This window comes from Acipenser ruthenus, chromosome 39 (genome assembly GCF_902713425.1).
Source record: "Acipenser ruthenus chromosome 39, fAciRut3.2 maternal haplotype, whole genome shotgun sequence".
NCBI classification, from domain to species: Eukaryota; Metazoa; Chordata; class Actinopteri; order Acipenseriformes; family Acipenseridae; genus Acipenser; species Acipenser ruthenus.
In genome coordinates, this window is record NC_081227.1 from 1,138,085 (window position 1) to 1,156,229 (window position 18,145).

General features: G+C 40.0%; 1 protein-coding gene across 13 annotated transcripts in view; it reads left to right on the forward strand.

Moving 5' to 3' along the window:
- The window catches only part of LOC117397411 (neural cell adhesion molecule 1-like), a 157,459-nt gene that overhangs the window by 130,531 nt on the left and 8,783 nt on the right, over positions 1-18,145 (forward strand). For 6 of the 13 annotated variants that reach the window (XM_059009649.1, XM_059009651.1, XM_059009652.1 and 3 more), the window contains 3 exons: positions 10,179-10,303; positions 10,955-11,135; positions 17,567-17,774. In XM_059009649.1, the coding sequence (XP_058865632.1) occupies positions 10,179-10,303; positions 10,955-11,135; positions 17,567-17,774 (514 nt within the window). Of the gene's footprint in view, positions 1-944; positions 5,962-10,178; positions 10,304-10,954; positions 11,136-13,257; positions 15,834-17,566; positions 17,775-18,145 lie in introns of those variants that run through there. The other 7 variants (XR_009311076.1, XR_009311078.1, XR_009311077.1 and 4 more) reach the window with 3 other exon arrangements.

The following is an 18,145-nucleotide window of genomic DNA, read 5'->3' on the forward strand; positions in this document are numbered from 1 at the left end:
TTTTCAAAACATTTTCTCGGTTGGCTACATTTTTGTCAGGAGAGGTATGGTTTTAAAATAATAATAATACTAAAAAGTAAATTGAACGTGAGGTTTCCTGTTGAGGATTGAGTTTATCTAAGACAGAGTGAAATCGTCTTTTAATTAAAAAACGTGGAACACAGAGCACACAAATCTGACTATATACCCTCAGTACTGCCATCTGCTTTTACGATAACCAATGAAACAAAAAGCTAAAAGTGCACATCTTCATTGACTATGACATGCAGTTATATTAAATCTGTGTATCTTTGCCTACATCTGTCTGTAGGCGTCACATGTACTATAATGATTTCCCTGACTGTCCTGGTCTGGTATTGAGTGTCATTATTCTGCAACTAGCAGCTAACAGCAGTTGATCCCTCTATAATGCACTGACCTAATATTATTCTGATGTCAGCATAAGCTGTCAAATCTTAACCTGGTGTCATTTTTTAAACAGATCTAAAAGCGCAAATGCCAATATGGAAAATGATTAATGAGTTGTTTTTTTTTATAATGTTCTCTGATTGAGAAGCATGCGTTTAATGCAAAGGCAGAGGTTTTAATCGAAAGATGGTTTTCAAATATTAGACATGATCCTTTTGTGAAACACACCTTGTTTTTTGTGCCACTTTTATCCTTGAAGTGTTGCTGTATGTGTGTTTCTTAAGGGAATTAATAAAAATCTAGCTGTGTTTTTGTTTAGGATTGCATTACATTTACGGTACGCTGATCAGTCTAACAAGCTTTAGGTGCCATTGAGTGGAGAAATTGTATTCTAGTTCATGGTCAGAATGCACGAAATGAAAACACCCCATAACCCTGCTTCTTACAGGTTTACAAAGCACGAGGTAATGTAATAGTCCGCACAATTATTTATTAACAGCTGCGTAAAATAATGTTTCTTTCTGTCGCATGCACAGAGTACAAGCTTCTTACTGTCCTGCTGTTGTCCTACGCACCTGTCTCTAAGTCTCCGCTGGTAGAGGAAATTGATTTCTCTCTTATGAACTATAATCCCCCTCAAGCAAATCAATTTACAAAGGAATTCAAAGCCCACCAGTTGAAGTCTGCTTTCATGAAAGGAGACCGCATCTCTTTCTTTGGTGCCCGCCGGCTATTTTCAGCAAACGAAGAACATGAGAATGCCCAGGGGGGTGCACTTGTAGAATCTGAAGAAGACACTCAAGGTGATGAGCAGCAGAGTTCATCAAACTTGCTGGAAGAAGACAAAGAAGACCTGGAACAGGCTGTAGTAACCTACGTAGAAGAGCTTTCATCAGGAGCTGATGATATCCCTGTAGAGCCAACCGAAGGAGACACAACTGAAGTGTCAAGCATTCCCTTGATCCCAACAGCTCCTGTGGACGTGGTTGTGGCCACAGATCTACCCACTGAACCTACTGAGGGTGAAACTGAGTCTGCTGAATCTGAGGAAGAACCTTTACATCCATCTGCTGCAGGAGATCCACAGGGTGAGGCCTTCTCATCTGCTGAATCTCTGGTGTTGCTTCATACTGAGCAAACTGCAGATGAATTAACAACAGCAGAAGCTGATGTCCTACCCGTGGTGGTAACAGATGAGGGAACACATGTGCAGGAAGTAACAACAGTACAAATGATAGAAAAGGAAATGGATGCCACAGAAGAAGCGACTGTGGAAACAACAGGATCAGAAGGTGCAATCGAGGGGACAGATATCCTTATGCAGCTTGATCACGTGCCAGAGTCCACTGAACCTGGCCGTGGTGCAGGACCACTCACGGAAAGGCCTCCAGCTACTGAAGAAAGTCCAACCGAAAAGCCAGGAGTGGTTCAAATGGGTGGATTAGGAACAGTTCCATCAGAGGTGGTGTCAGAGCTGGCCACCGGAGCACCTGTGGAGTCTCCTGCTGAACACCCAACCGGAATGCCTGTTAACCTGGTCCTGGAAGAGTATACTGTCGGCACTGCGTTACCCACAGTGGAAACGGATGGCATAGTGCCTGTAGTGTACATTACAGAAGTTACAGAAGATCCAGTTGGGGGCCAAGTGGAAAAAATATCTATGGAAGCGGCTGCTGGAGAGATAGAGAGTATCACAGCAGCTCAAGAGGAGCAAAGTTTACAAGCAACCAAAGCCCTCGCATCTCAAGAGCTTATTACCGGAGTAACGGTGAGCACCACCCAGCTAATTCTAGAAGAAACAGGAGCAAACGTATTCAAGTTTATAATGACTGCCGAGCCCACAGACTCAGCGTCTGGGAATCCACCTGAAACCACAGTGGCAAGCGTATTCACAACACAGTCTGCAACTCCAGTCTCTGGAGACCCAGTCGAGGACAGTGAGTAAGGATTTCCAGGAATGGCCTGTTGTTTGCTGCTGTAGAGGCGTCACTCCGTAAAGGAAATGAGGATGGTTGAAAGTCAAAATGCACCATTTTAAATTCCCTTTTGGATGACAGCTTGGAAGAAATGTTTTGCCTTCTAGAAACAGCCGCTTTCACTGTTTGTCGAAGGATACAAAAGTGGCCACAGTACGCATGTTAGAAATACGTTGTCGTTGGGTTTCTAAACATGAGCTACACAGATTCTTGTGTGGAGATAAAACCTGCTGGAGGTTTATCCTGCAGACATGTTTTATTAGGTATGGAGCTGTTTCATGGACAGAATGGTAAAACAATATGTTTTCCATGTGGGGAGCAATGGTTTTGTAATGCTTCAGCGAGTACACTTTCTAGGTGAACTCTATTTGTCATATTTGTCATACAAGCATCCTGTCTAAAGCCTTTTTTTTAATAGTATTTATGGAATTGCATTTAGATTTCATTTATTTAGCATGGACCCATTTGTTCCCAGTGTCACTTGCTGCTCGAATAAACAATTGGCATGCTTTCTGTTTCTTTAAATTTGATTTAATAGTATTTATGGAATTGCATTTAGATTTCATTTATTTAGCATGGACCTGTTTGTTCCCAGTGTCACTTGCTGCTCGAGTAAACAATCGGCATGCTTTCTGTTTCTTTAAATTTGGTTTAAACATGAATTAAGTCAGTCCTGCTGTCATTTAGGATGAAAAGCTGTCTCTTTTGATTGGATATTGACAGCCTTTCCATGTTTCTTTCCCTGACCTTTTCTAAATGCCATGTTTTGCTGCCAATGTATTCCTCCTCTCAGCTGCAACTCCTGTCTCTGTGACCTCTGAAATGTTATACACCAGCTCAGTGTATCTAGAATCCACCCTCTCTGCAACTGATGCATTCACTGAGATACTTACGACAGATGTTGGTAAGTTAGCTTCACTGCTGCGTAAGATGCTCTTCGGTTTACTAACAGAGAATGGGGTATCTTTACTCACACCTTTAGTACGACCAAATAGAGAGAGAGACTTCCATTTTAAGGTGTTATCGGCTCACTTACATTAGTACTTGAAATATGAGTGAGAGTGTATCTTTGTACTCAATTTTATAACAAAATGATTCAATTCCCCCCGGCATTGAATTGCTGCAGAGTGATGCTTGAATTTTGCAGTAGTGTCCTGGTTGATGAATGCGGTATATTAAAGATTGGCAAGGTTACTTTTTTGGGTGGTTTCCAATCAAGAATGTCTGAATAACAAGGACCATTAGAAGTGCTAAGGATGTGTTTGTTCAGGGAACTAGGATGGGACAGTTGGATCCTATTTCTAGAGTGCAGTGCTTAGTAATACTGGTACTGCATGAATTCATGATGGTATCCCAGAATGCTTGTCTTCTCACCCTTGGCTTTGGTCTGCTACATGTCATTGTATTATTATTAATGGTTTATTCTTTGCATGAAGCAAGTGTCCGATTGTATTGTATAAGGTGATCTTCTTGGTGTCTTGGACAGCAGGGTACAGTAATTGTCGTCACCACGTGGAATTAGTTCTGTAAAACTCAATCTACAGAACCAGGTGATGGAACAGCTGCTCGAGAGGCTGCAAAAAGCCTCGTTTCTGCTGACTTTGGATAACAACAGCCGGGCAAAGTCTTTGTGAGCAGCTCTCTATAGATACAGATGCCATTGTTTATTTGAATTGTCATTGCCTACACAGCGGGGAAGAGCGTTATCTAGGACTCATTCCAGGCACTAAAAGTTTTTGTTAAGCAGAACACAGGTGATAAATGGAGAGCAATGGGACCTTTCTGGATTTCTATAGCGTTGCTGATAAATGTGCCAGGTAGATGTTAAAAGCATGTTTCACCACCAGCCTTGCGTGTTTGAGAGGTTATGAAATCCCATTCCCAGGTGTGCTATAAAACTTTTGCCAACCCCTAAGTAGCTGTAACATGGTTTATTGTACACATTTTTTTATTTAGGTCAATTTGTCCTGGACAGAATAGTGTGAGGTATGAGCTACTGGTTGTGGACAGATGACATATTTCCTTTTTGCTGCTTGCACAGTATGCGATCTTCTCCTTATAACATTCTGTGTCAACCCTGACATCTAGCGTTGTCCTCAACATCCTCTCTTTAGTAAAAGGACCAGTGTGGGATAGAACATTCTGAGCTGGTGAAATCCTGCCCAAACATTCCTATCAAATGAGGACAACTTCGCTATGGGACGATGGTGTTTCAATTACAAAGCATTAGTCCATAACCTCTTGCATATAACAACTGCCTCTTACTGCTTAGTGTTCAGTTTCATGAAATATGTATAGTTATGAATACTGCTTTTGTAATTCTGGAAAATCATAGTTTCGAGCCATTGTGTGTATTGTGTTCATTATTAATTGCATTTTGTTTTTTTACAGTGAAACTACAGTAAGTATGATTTATTAACAACCTGGCCTGTAGAAAATAACATTGTTTTTCCATTGCTTAAACCCAGGTTGGTATGTGTACACGACACTAAACTGGAAGGACTGCGTTAAATACATCATTCCAGAGACTGCCATCGAGTTGTGTGTAGGCCTTGAGTTATAGGTGGGGTATCCCTCCGAAACACACAATACAAATTAAACAAGGATCTTACACCAACAGGAATGTAGCTCCCTGACGGTTTCTAGATGGCTTTTAGTTCCAATGAGGAAAAGCCACAATTTAACAGCGATATCGCTCTAGTTTTAGATCGACTAAACCTTAAACTTGATTGTAGACAACACTCTTTTGAAGTTTATAGTAACTGGGGCTTTACATTTTCTGTTTCTGTTTTTATTTAAACCGTAACTGTAAAGCCAACCGTTCGGAGCGGTTATAAACCAGAGCTGATCGTGCTGACATTTCAAAAAACGCTTCATTTGAACAATGAAACTGGCAAGAACTCCTCTTGCACATCTGGCAGAGTGAGATTTGAGCAGAGCAACATGATTTTTATTACTTTGCCAGGGCTAAAATAATTGGGTATCTGGCCTTCCTAGAAGCAGGGCTGTTGTTTGAGTCCTGGGCTGACAGCCAGCCTGTCTGTCTGTCTTCCTTCAGCGCCTGGGTTTTCAATGAAACAAGTAAAGTGAGTTTTTACACGCCAAGTTGACGGTCTCGCGATGTGCATTATATATTGTGGTTGGTTGCTGTCGAACAGTATTTTTTTAATACTGCAGAGTTTCCTCTGTAGCTCTTTTTAAATTGCTTTTAATCAGTGTTGCTAAATAGTATGCAAAAAGAAGCTTCGCTTTACTTTACATGTTTAACCAAAAGAAAATTAAGAAAATGCTTTAAGTCTTTTATCTCTTTCAGCCAGAGGAAATACTGTTTTAATCTCCCTATTGTTTCATGGTTTTAATGTGTTTTTTTTTTAAGTGTTTTGTTTGTTTTTTCTGGTCTTTTAACTCTTGTTATTTTGTTACCTTGACCATGTTTTCATCAATTTGTTAATTTTTTTGTATTTTCCATGTGACCTCCTCCACTTTCCTTTCAACCAATCATGTGCGTGCGTATCATGTGACTTTGTCATGTGGCTTGCATGGTGCTGATGATGTCGTCCACGCTGGCTAACAGAAGGTAAACTCTTTGTTCTGGTTGGTCAAATTCACGTAGGGCAACAATTCTGTAGCTTGATCTTTCACTTGGGACCAAGTTAGACACAATCCCCTTTCTTAAATGGGCTTCAGACTTAACAAAAACCATCAACAATCTTTGCATGTTTAATCTGTCATGTAAAACCAAATTTGAAATTTAACCTGGACGTTCAACCATTTTGCTTTAGTTAAATTAATAATCTTTAACAATTTGATACCAGATTATTAAATATTATTATCAATAATTTGATACCAAAGTCCCAGCAATAGCCTGGAAATTATTATATACGATATGTATGTATCAATATGGCACTTTATTACAGTAGACATATGCAACTTCAGATGCATTACACTTGGAAACTGTGTAATGGATGTGAAATGTAAATTACAGTAGCAGTTGTTGGATTGGATTTATAGTGGTTGCTGTGCCACAGCATCTGATTCCACTGCTAGACCAGCAGAGTGTATTGCTTAATGCTTAGGTTTTGCAGATTAAGAGCCAGCTCATGCCAGAGTAGTTTGGGGGTGAAATCCAGTACTACAAACAAAACAAATGGTTGACCTCTAACTAGACCAATCTTTCCTCATTTTTACCAAAAAATGATACAGTGATCCAAATTATCCGTCATTAACACCACACTTGCAAGCTAACAAAACCTCACGTTTGAAATTTATTTTGACACCGCTTTCCCCTGCTACCAAAGAATAAAAACCTTTTCACACTTCTAAATGAATAACAATCGACAAACCTTGTGAAGCCACTGAACTGCTCAAAAGCATTGCACTTTTTACTTTAGTTGGATTCTTTTTGTATTTTATTTTTTTATTGTTTTATATGAAGAGGGGACATGGAACAATGACCCAACCACTTTCCCCAAAAGGACTAACAGAGATAACAGCCAAACATTGCTGCATGCATGCAAGTTTCTTTGTCTCTTTCTTAACCCCCTCTCTTTCTATTCTTGAAGCCTTTTGGGTCACGTCCTGGCGGACTGGAAAGCCTCTCTTTTTGCATGTTTTGTTCGTGTTTTTGTCTTGCAAGTGTACCTCTTCTTCACCTGGTGTGTGTTTTGACCTACTGACCTAACCTGAGTCCCATTTACACCTGCTTTAGTTACCAACTTTCAGGGTGGAAGGATGGACAAAACGAGTAAACAATAAACCGTGTTTGCAACTAGGCCTTAAAAACAACTTGGTTGCTTGAATGAAATCCCACAGTTATCCTAACTAATGCATCCTTCTTCTCGTTCCGATCCATTTTGTATATCCTGTTCTGTTTTTTAAAACTCAGCGTGATTCAGATGGTACCAACCTGCCTTCCTGAATGGAGGAAACACCACACTTGTTCACTGTGGTATTTCTTACCAATGCGTTTCTTCATCCACTGGGGGGAATGTTGCAGGGGGGAAAGGTTAACAGTCACACTCTGGTGTACCAGCTGCACTTTGAGCGGAGACGTGTTGGAGAAGAGGTGTGCTTTAATCTTCTGAGTTTTAAAGAGCCACCAGGATGACTGGAAAAGAAAATGATATACAAAGTGATGCTAGACAAGAAGAATACTGCATTGGTTCACTGATACTTCAGAGCTGTGCCAACTCATTAAGGGCTCCCTATATACCATAAAGGTGTGCAGACCATTTAGATGTTTTTATCCCCGAGAGAAACGCTTGGCAGAGAGTAGTGTAATTACAATATTGACCAGCAGGCGAACAATATTTTTGGCACCAAACCATCATTGTTGACAGTCAGCCCGCTAAAATTAATTTATTATTTTTTTTTTTTATCTTTAGAACACAATTTCTGAACAGGAAATGATAGATGTTGTGTTTTTAAAGTGGTTTACAGTTAAATGGATTGTTTAAGTGGTCCTTGGTTTTGTAAATGAAGACCCTTGGTGTAAATGGGACCAGCAGTTCTCATTAACTACGATGCACAAACCAGGTCACTATCATGACATAGTGAGTCACCGCAGTGTTGCATGTTAGAGCATGTTATTCTTAACTAATAACCCTGTGTTCATAAGCTTCATGATTTCTTTCCTCCTTAGCAATTGTGAACACTTAACAATAGGAGTGATGCTCATGACTGAACTAGTTCTTCACCTCTAAATGATTTCTTTGCCACTAACTCTTTTTATTTCATTTTCAGCGATGTATATTTGAATTACAAGATTGTTTAAATTCTTGCTTTAATTCATGGGGACCAATGTGTTATGGATTGTGTTGTGATAAGTGATAGTAGTTCACTTTTAGTGGCTCATCTTGTATATTGCGAGATAATATTTGCTGCAAACAATTAAAAAAAAAATGTTGAGCTTCTGAACTATTTCTGTTTGAAAAACATCAGCTCCATACTGAGTGTTTTAATTTCAGTTGGAGAACTGGAAAGGGTTATCAGTAGATATTGCCCCAGATTTACAAAGACTTTAAGCCTGTATTGTCATTGAGTCTTTTTTTTTTTGTAAACACTGCCCATACGATCAAGTTCGGGATGAAGTTGTCTTCCAGATAAACCATTTGGAAAAGCATTTCGTCCCCAACGCTGTAAAAAAAAAAAAAAAAAAAAAAAAAAGGATCTCCTCAAAGCAAATGAAAATAAATTTAAATGCCAGATTGGTTCAGCTTCAAAGCAAAAGTGTTAGTATGTCATACAACTCCATGTTACAGCAATAATAATTCCTGAATTACTGACAGTTAAACAGAATGATATTATTATTTAGAATTGATTACAGCCTACTTATAATAAGACGTTGTTGTGGTTACTTAAAAAATAGCAAAATGTTCATATTATTATTTTTTTGCCACTGTCGACTAACCTCAATTACTCTTGCAAACGCAGTTGCAACATAATTGATTTCTTGTATCTGTGTCAAGGCAGAGGCCCCTAATAAATGAAGTGACCAAAAGTACCCATGTAAGCATCGCATTTTAATTGTAGCAAAGAGATAGGAAGTGTGCGCTCTGAGAGAGTTTAATTATCATGCTAATTTCAGCTGTAGCTGTAAATGTTTTTAATTGTGCAAGTATCCTGCACACCCTCACCACCATACATATAATAATTAGATGTAATCTGGTAACTTGTCCAAACAACATGTTGAAGCTAATTAGATTTGCCACATGTCTCTTCACTGGAGTGCTAGGATCTAGAACAAAGACCCCTGAGGGAGCGCTCTGCACTTTACAAGTCTTCTCGCCCACTTCCACAGAGTTTGTTCCGTTGAGATTTTGTCTCTTGTCAGGAGAACAAAAATGCATTTGCAAACCCCAAACTGCAACACTGAAATGGTCTTTCTTTTCCAAACTTTGTAAGGTGCACTTTGCTTGAAAGAGCCAGAGTTACATCGATTCTGTACGCCATAGGATCTCATTTATACAACGTTCTCAAGCATTAGTGTCGGCAAAATGCGGTCTGAACAGTGGGGGGCGGGGGGGGGGGGGGTCATTTTAAATCATTCAAATGTGAACCTGAGCTATTTTCATATTTTTACAGACAAGAAAGATTGATTTTCATAACATTTATGAATTATTTAAACAGTGGTGGAATTTAAACCCACTGCTGTTTCAATCAATTGGATAGTCCCCAGCACGAGTTAATATGTATTTTAAATAAGCACTCGCCGTGTCACTGCATTTAACCACATATTGTTATGTATTAAGCCAACGCTGTCTAAATAACCCTAATTAAAGATAACAGGAATCGAAGTGCTGCTGCATGCACAGTGGGACTGTCACACTAATTGAAGGGTATGACTGACCCATAGGAAAACGTGAATACATTCGTTTTAGCAGAAGAACTCGACTCAATGAAGCGCTATCCCCGTTCTGTGTGCTGTAAAATGTTAACAGATATCGTCCAGGGAGCTTTTTCTAAACGGTACAAAAAAAAAAAAATGCTTAATTGCTTTGAACTGAACCAAGTGCTTCAAACTGCAAAGAGCCAACAGGCTTAGGATTGAGCCCAACCCTTGAGATCAAAAGGGTTTGCGCTGATCCTCGTCCTTTTGAAAGGCTTTTGTTGTAGCCGTATAAAGTAGCATAAAAGAAAATGGCGCATGAGTCTAACTGGACTAGTGGGACCAATTCACTTGTATATTAAATGGAAATGGAATCATTGTTGCAGCTAGGCTCTTTGAACTCCAGAACCCAGCGCAGTCGTGTTCCATATTTCCTAATTGCAGTGCCGGCAATATTTTCTTCACAGGGGAACCCAGTCCTCCTAAACTGGAAGGGAAGCCGTATGAGTCTGGAAACACTCTGAAAGTGAACTGGATCAAGCAGGATGATGGCGGCTCTCCCATCAGACATTACCTAGTCCGGTACAGAGCTGTGAGTATCTTCAGCAGCACAGACCCCTTACAGAATTATACTGCAGTATGTATTCAGTGTTACTAAAGTAGTGCCTTTAGCAGAGTCTGTATACTTGTGCATGTAATTTCATTACAATATATATGTGTCTACTGTAGCATTTTTCCTGTGCTGTGTGTTAAAATGGCAAGGGCTGATTTTATAGTGCTTAACCAGTCCCGATGATCAAAGACCATCATTAATGGGAAGTATCCAGCACTACTGTATAATTGTGCTTGTACAAAGTCTTGTCTCCTGAAAGAACTTTCTTTGATAGTTGAATGCAATTAAAAAGAGGTTAAGGACATTATAATATAGGACTAACTGGCAGGACCACGGTATAAAAGAAGCACGTGGACTGTTTGGAAACTCATAAAGAATGAAAAAACAGTGCTCACCCAATAAGTCTAATTGTATAGTATTACAAAGTGCAATAATGTGCATGTACTCTGCCGAACTGAAGACCAAATGGGGACAGACAGATGATTGAATAGAGTTTTGACAAGGTCCATTCAAAAGCTTTGAAATGAGGTCCGTGGAGAGAGTGTACACAAGCTGGCAGGGCTCCCCTGTCTCTGGTGTGATTTCCCCCTCATAGCCCCGTGCTCTCTCGCCCTGGTTCTTTTCACGCAGAAACAAATGGACGACTGGAAACCAGAGATCAGACTGCCAGCCGACAGCGAGTACGCCATTCTCGGAGGTCTGGAGTGGAACACAGAGTATGAGATTTACGTGGTGGCGGAGAACCAGCAAGGAAAATCAAAACCAAGCACCTTATTTTTCAGGACCGTTCCAGAACCCACCTCCATGCCAGGTACGCCCACAATGCTAACAGCAGCACTGACAGTCGGGTGTCGGGCCCTGGCACCCCGCATACATCGCAGTTTGCTCTGATCATTTTAAAAAAGGAACACTGATAGTATACTGGGTCACCTTCAGCGCCGCTGTTATGCTTTAAAATAAATTGGTAACCGCATTTCCGCTATAGGAAAAAAAAAACAACGCAATCCCAAGCTTATTTTAAAAGGGTCGCTGTAGGCCTGCACCCAGCTGACAGTGCTCTTTGTAATACAGCTGTGCATTTATCACAGGGCAGCAGAGCTGCCTCCCCATCGCAATGCATCTGAAGCTGCGCTTCGCACAGCACGTCCAGTCTTCATGGGAGGTTTTAAAAGTCATTTTGGATGTGTTTTTGTAGGACCTGGGAAGTGCTGGCGACACATAGTAGAGAAGATTTAAGATTGTTAGCTCTGTGTACTTTTAAGAGCAACTGATCCTAATCCGAGAACAGATCGGATTAAAAGGGACGTGCAGGCAGCGTGTACAACTGGTCTTCAAATCACGTAGTCTATTGAAGAGATTTGGTATTCGGTACATTTTTAGGATGCCAGTTACATATCTTCAGAAAGAAATAACTGCACCCTGGTTCTGTTAAATTCATGCTCGTAAACTGCTCAGTTTCTCAAAAGGTGATGCAGCCCTGTGATATTGCATGGTAACGCTTTTGACAGGAATAATCTGTTAGTGCTTTAACTCAGTGAAATATTACCAGCAAACAGCAAGTGCATGACACAGGGACATGCTTTCCCATACGCTTGGGTTGATCCAGCCACACAGCACTGGAGGTTTGGATGGCAGCTAAATTGGTCGCATCACTGGTAGCCAACATGATTCTGGGGTTAGAGATCAAGATAACTTGCAAACTGCTGTGTCCTGGTTACACCCAGAACTCTCAACAGTTATCAATTTGATAACGCCTGTTGCAAACCTAGAAAAATAAACTCACCGTTGCTAACAGATGCGCAAGACGGCGTGCTTTTCTCACCTCTGTTTTTGATGCTATGAACAGCTATTATTTTTTTATTTTTTTTGATTAAAAAAAAAAAAAAAAGCTGGTAGATTTTCATAAAGCATGCAAGTGCAGGTAAGTCTTTTGCATTGCAAGTGTGCTAATGCTTGATGTCAATGTCTAACAGTCTCCTCATGCACGACTGGGTTAACTGTCCTTTCTGGGGTTTTATCTGAGTGTAACCTAGATGCCAGTGGTATTGGTTGAAATATCCAGGGCTAGGAATATTGCTGGCACAGTTTAATGGTGCTGGAAGGATGGAATTAGTTGGTCCTAATGAAATTATCCAAACCTCCCAAGCTAAGGTTGAGCAGGGCACAGTCCATGGCTGGTGCTCATTTATTTTATTTGCCAGTATACTTGTTGCAGAGTGCGTAATAACCCCAGATAATGCATTCAATCATCATTACTACTTCAGTGTTTTACATCTAGAAACATTCTTCGCAATTTTATTTATTTATTTATTTTTTTAAAGGACAACTTTCCATGTTGGGAATGGATACAACAGAAATGGTCGCTGCTGTGTTTTGGGTGTAGAGTTTGCACTGCAGATAGGAGTGCGGGGTGGGGTAGATTTTTCTGAGCAGATTAACTTATTCTGTCAAAACAGGGAAGTTGTTCTTTCTCAATGTTCATTGTTTCTCCCGACACACGTCTAATCACTACAGCCTTCTGAATCACCACATCCACATTTGCTGACCTTTTACTGACCTTCACACTTTAACCTTTGGCCTGCTATGTCGTCCCATGTCATCAGCTCAGCTTCTCCCTCGCTGTTTTTTTTTCTTTTTTTTGGCTTCTAGTTATGTGCACTTAACTTTTCTCTAACCTGTGTTGACTTATTTTCATTTCAATTTACCTTTGATTCTTAAGTTTCTGTATTTATGACCTATGTTTCTATCTTTCTCTCTTTCTCGTTCTCTCTCTCTCCCTCCCCCCTCTCCCCTTACCTTCCTCCCCTTGTCCGTGTTCATTTGTGACCTTGGACGCCAATGGATCATCACATTGTCATATGCACCGATTTTATTTCTATTTTGATTTTATTTTTACAAATCTTTCCTGGAACCATTCATGTTGGGGCTTCCAGCAACATTGGGGAGCTCATCAGTGACATACACCCTTGTGTCCCTCCTGCTCTCTGCAGTGACTGTCATCTTCCTCTCATAAAGACTCAGTAAAGAAAGGAAACGCCTGCTGTTTCATAGCAAGGCTGGCTATTCATTTTGTATGCCTTTTAATCCACTCCCCAAAAAATAAATATCTGCATATAGTCCGGGGGGGGGGGGGGGGGGGGCTGTTCCTTGGAACGTTTATTGTTCAAAAGCTGTATTGTAGTTTGTACCAGACTACAATCTTTCTATTCACATCCAGAGAGGCAGTGAGTTGTGTTAGCTAATAAAAATGGATGTAAAGCCCTTTCTTCCATGTAACATTGTGCAAAACGCTGTATCTAGATGTGGCCGCATGCTGTAACTGCCTAAACATGTACATCTGAAACTAAACTTCAAAACTATGGACACATAAGGTAAATCATACTCAACCCCTAGGGCTGTTTCCTTAGGCTAATTCATGTTAATAATAGCACCATTTTTTAATCACAGCTGTATTTCTGTATTTGTCATGCAACTTGTTTTGGATAAAAAAAAAAAATCACCAACCTTGTCAATTTATATAAAAAGCTGAATGTAAAATGTTGTCTCCTTGTTTTATGGGTGTGAATGACGCTGAGGGGAAGGAGCAGTTTGTTATAGACCATGAGATCTAGCTTTAATCATATAAACTGCAGCAGAGCTAAATACTGACCGAACTTACCCCTTTTCAGTGTATTTGTATTGTATTTAGTGTGAGTCAATTAATCACCGAGCAAGAAATAGCTGCTTTATATGAGTTAGAGGTTTTTAAATCTACTATTCATTAAAATAGATACAAACTTATTTTACACAGAGATGATCTAAGATAAAATAATTACTTATCAAATGACAAATACATTTTAGTTATTATAAGACCCAATTTGCTCCTGAAACAATGAGTATGTTTTTTTGTTTGTTTTTTTGCTAGTAATAATCTTTTGGATTTGAGAGAATGCAGGATCAGTTTCTGTGCCAGGTTGACGTACACCCAGGTAAATGCAGCAAATATGTTTTTAACGCCAGTGGTCATACCATCGCAGTATGCAAAGTGAACTCCTGCTGTTGAAATCCATCAGAGCATGCTTTTGCTTTGCATAAGCTGCTGACATGCTATACAGAATGTGTTGGTAAATCCATTGGTCAAGGTTCTGTTTGCCGACTGAAAGCTGAACCACACATTATGAATATGGCCGATGCATGATATTATTTTGTATTTATTTTTTGTGGGTTCTGAATGCCTCGAAGCCTGAAAAAGACTTGCAGGCACATTTCGGGCGGCTTTGTTGTCCACCCTCACCTAAGCCCCTGTGCTTTTACTCCAGAGCTCAGTAGAAATGTTTGTCCCTGCGTACCCAGCATAAAAGTGTGGAAGATTGACAGCGTATGTGATCACATCTATAAATACACACAAATATCATTGTTAAACTCATTAGCAGAGCAGCTTTACCCAGAGGTGTACATCATCCATGAGCTGGAGAACTGCTTTAGCTAGAGGAAGCATTGTTCTGTATTATTTATTCCAAGTACAATACACTGGCAGAGGCAGATATGCATGTGAAATGTGCCAGCATATTCACTGATACAGTACAAACTGCAGGACCAAGGATTTGTTGCAGGTTAGCTATTACTGAACCCTAAGTTTACGACCAACAGGAAAATGTTTAAATGAAGTAGTTTGATAGAACGAATGCACTTGAAATACATCAAATACTGTGTTATATCAGTGCTGTAGATATGGCAGCATTCTAGTCCTGTTTTAAGACAATGACATTAGTACAGTGCTGCTGAGTTTGGATGTATTCCAATGTCTTTATTTTGTCTGCTCATGTTATGAGGGTGCATTTGCAGCTGAATTAGGTATATGCATTCCCTTAGAGAAATCAGTGAAAGATTGAACACAACAGACGACTTGAGCCATGGGCGATAGCTTTGACATGCTGTACTCATCAATCTGAATTAAAGTTTGATTTAGCATAAGACATCCTCATAGAGACACTACACACTGATAACTAGCGAGAGGAATGGAATTGTTCATAACTGATGGAGGAGAACGATGTGTGCAGCATTGATAAAAGAGCTGGGCTTTGAGAAAGTGGAGACCAAACATGTGCAGTACCAGCATAAGAATGAACGCTACTGAAACAAGCACTCCTAGCACGAGGTGGGAGCTAGTGTACACCTGCAAATGAAAGGGCTCGATCAGGTGGCTTAAAATGCCTGCTAATAAGTATCATTTAAAAGACTGAAACGTTGCAGGCGCGTTCCGTTCAAGTTCAGCTTATCCAGGATAGATCAAAGATCTCATTTACAGGGCTGTCCTGGGGTGGATAGCAGCAACCAGTACTGCACTGGAGTACATGTAGAAACAACTGAGTCTGAACCAGCTTTGTACTGAAATTCCCAGTTTAAACAGGATTAGGGGATAACCAGGGACCAGTTTTAAATGCTTCATTAAAAGTTCCATTAAAAAAAAAAAAGTCTTATGAATAAAGTGCTTTCTCTTCTGGAAGCAACTGGAATCTTGGTCAGCTTACCATCTGAGGAGACTTAAGAAAACACTTCCTCTAGCTAAAGAATCAGATGGAATTGTTTTAATAGAGCTCTCTTTCTGTGTACAGAAGAGAAGAAGTCTAAAGTCAAAAAGATACAACAAGAAATGTCACCGCTATTTGCCGTAATAATCGCCTATTATTACTTCTGTTGGCTGAATGTGGTTGTCATTTTATTCGGTGAGATTTTGTCCGTTGATAGATGTGCTTTTGCTGTGAGTGTGTGTGTGTTTTTTTTTTGTTTGGAGGTCTTTGGAATCACACTGTTGATAAATGTGTACCCGCCTTCTCAGCATGGTGAGCGGTTCTCTCGCCCTCCTCCAATCAGTGAGCAGCCTGGAAACCAGGCCAAGAGAACTCTGGGTAATAGGTATTCATGCCAAGAGGGATGCATGCGTGTGACAACATGATAAGAAATATTTTCTTTATTGTATACTTGGAACAACTTTTCAGAACAGGAAATGTTAAAATAAAAAACGAATAAAAAAAATAAAGGAAAGGGGTTTGACTTGGGTGTGATTTGATGTGTGTTTTGTATTTAAACAGTAAGAATATGTGATAAAGGGTTTATTTTTGACTGCGTCATCCTTCTGTATCATTTTGTGTGTGTCAGTTCTTTGGACATTTTTAAATGAAAGCTTATTTCACTGATGTGTCGGATTGCAGTGTAGTTTGCTTGATTGTTTGTGACATGGAAGACTCTGAACCACAAGCCCTGTTCTCAAAACGTTAACTCTTTAAATATGTTTTCTCCCCACCCCCTGCCCCCAAGGTAAGAGAGAGTTTCGAAAGAATAAACTTAAATCAAAAACATACGTTGATTGTGAATAGGGCTTCATATCACCAACAGACTAACCTTTCAGATGTATTTCAACAATACTGTTTCATTTAGACACTGTGGTTTAGACACTGTTCATTAACCGTACTCCAGTATTAGAACGACTTCCAGTCACGTTTCATTTAAAACTAGAGCTACATGTTCTGTGTGTTTCATCATGGTAGAAAAGGTATTGTAAATGTGTGTGTATATATATATATATAGCTTACTGAACCCTCTTTATATACATGTATGCATAATAGTATTATTAACCTGTTTGTAGCCCAGTTTTTTTAGCTTGGTAAACTTTGAGGTATATTTCTGGTAAGTATATATTTTTTGTGCTTTCATTTGATATGAAAGTACAAAACACTGATAGAGAATTGAAATCTATGTCATTGTAAGGATGTAAAATGTGTTTTTACATCAACCGCTTACCTATCTAAAAGATATGTAGACAGCTGTAAAATAACACGTGTCTTCTGTTCAATATTTATGAAATGTAAAGAATTACGTCTTTTCTTTTTACAACAGGTCAATTTCACACTGTTCAGAATTTCACGTTTCTCTATAGAACTGCCCTCTGTGGTTTGGACTGAAGTTTTGTAATTAGGGGATGGGTAAACCCCCCCAGTTGTTATTTTCTAAGTCCAGCAGAAAGGGTAGTTGTAGGGGAGGAGGCAACTCCATTCTTGTAGGAAGGTCAGGGGAAACTAATACAGGCGTATTTATAAGAATGTTTTACCTACTAGATATTTATTTTCAATGCATGCCTGGTTTCAATGTGGATTCCACAAGAAAACACAATAGTTTCTCCTTCCCTGAGTAACACAGTTGTGAAGCACACAGCAGTTTATCATTGGTACTTAACAACGTCAATCTTCTTCTTTCAACTCAAAGACGAAATGGCATCCGGTTCCGGCCTGGGCACGGGTGCCATCGTGGGGATCCTCATCATCGTCTTCATCATCCTGTTGGTGGTCGTGGACGTCACCTGCTACTTCCTCAACAAGTGCGGCCTTCTCATGTGCATCGCTGTCAACGTCTGTGGCAAGCCTGGCCCGGGAGCCAAGGGCAAGGACATGGAGGAGGGGAAAGCTGCTTTCTCGTGAGTAGCTGCTCAAGGGGAATTGCAATTTCATACAATTCCAATATTTAGCCGTGGGCTAAGTACAAAGGAAAACCTACTTTGGTTCTATTTTATATATGATCACCCTTGACACTTCTCCAATTAACAATGTTGCGGTGCTGCATTTAACATGTATGTCATGCAGCGTGTTACAGGTGGGTGAAATGCAATAGGCAGAGGTAATGTGCTTGATCTCCCCCTCCTACTCTGCACTGGACTTGCCTGACCTACGCACCACGTTACTGGATCCTCCGCTAATGCACTATCCTTGCACGATTGCACCACTATGTCATTGTAAATATAACTTGTTGTAATCCTAACTTGTTGCATCCTAGTTCATATTGTATTCT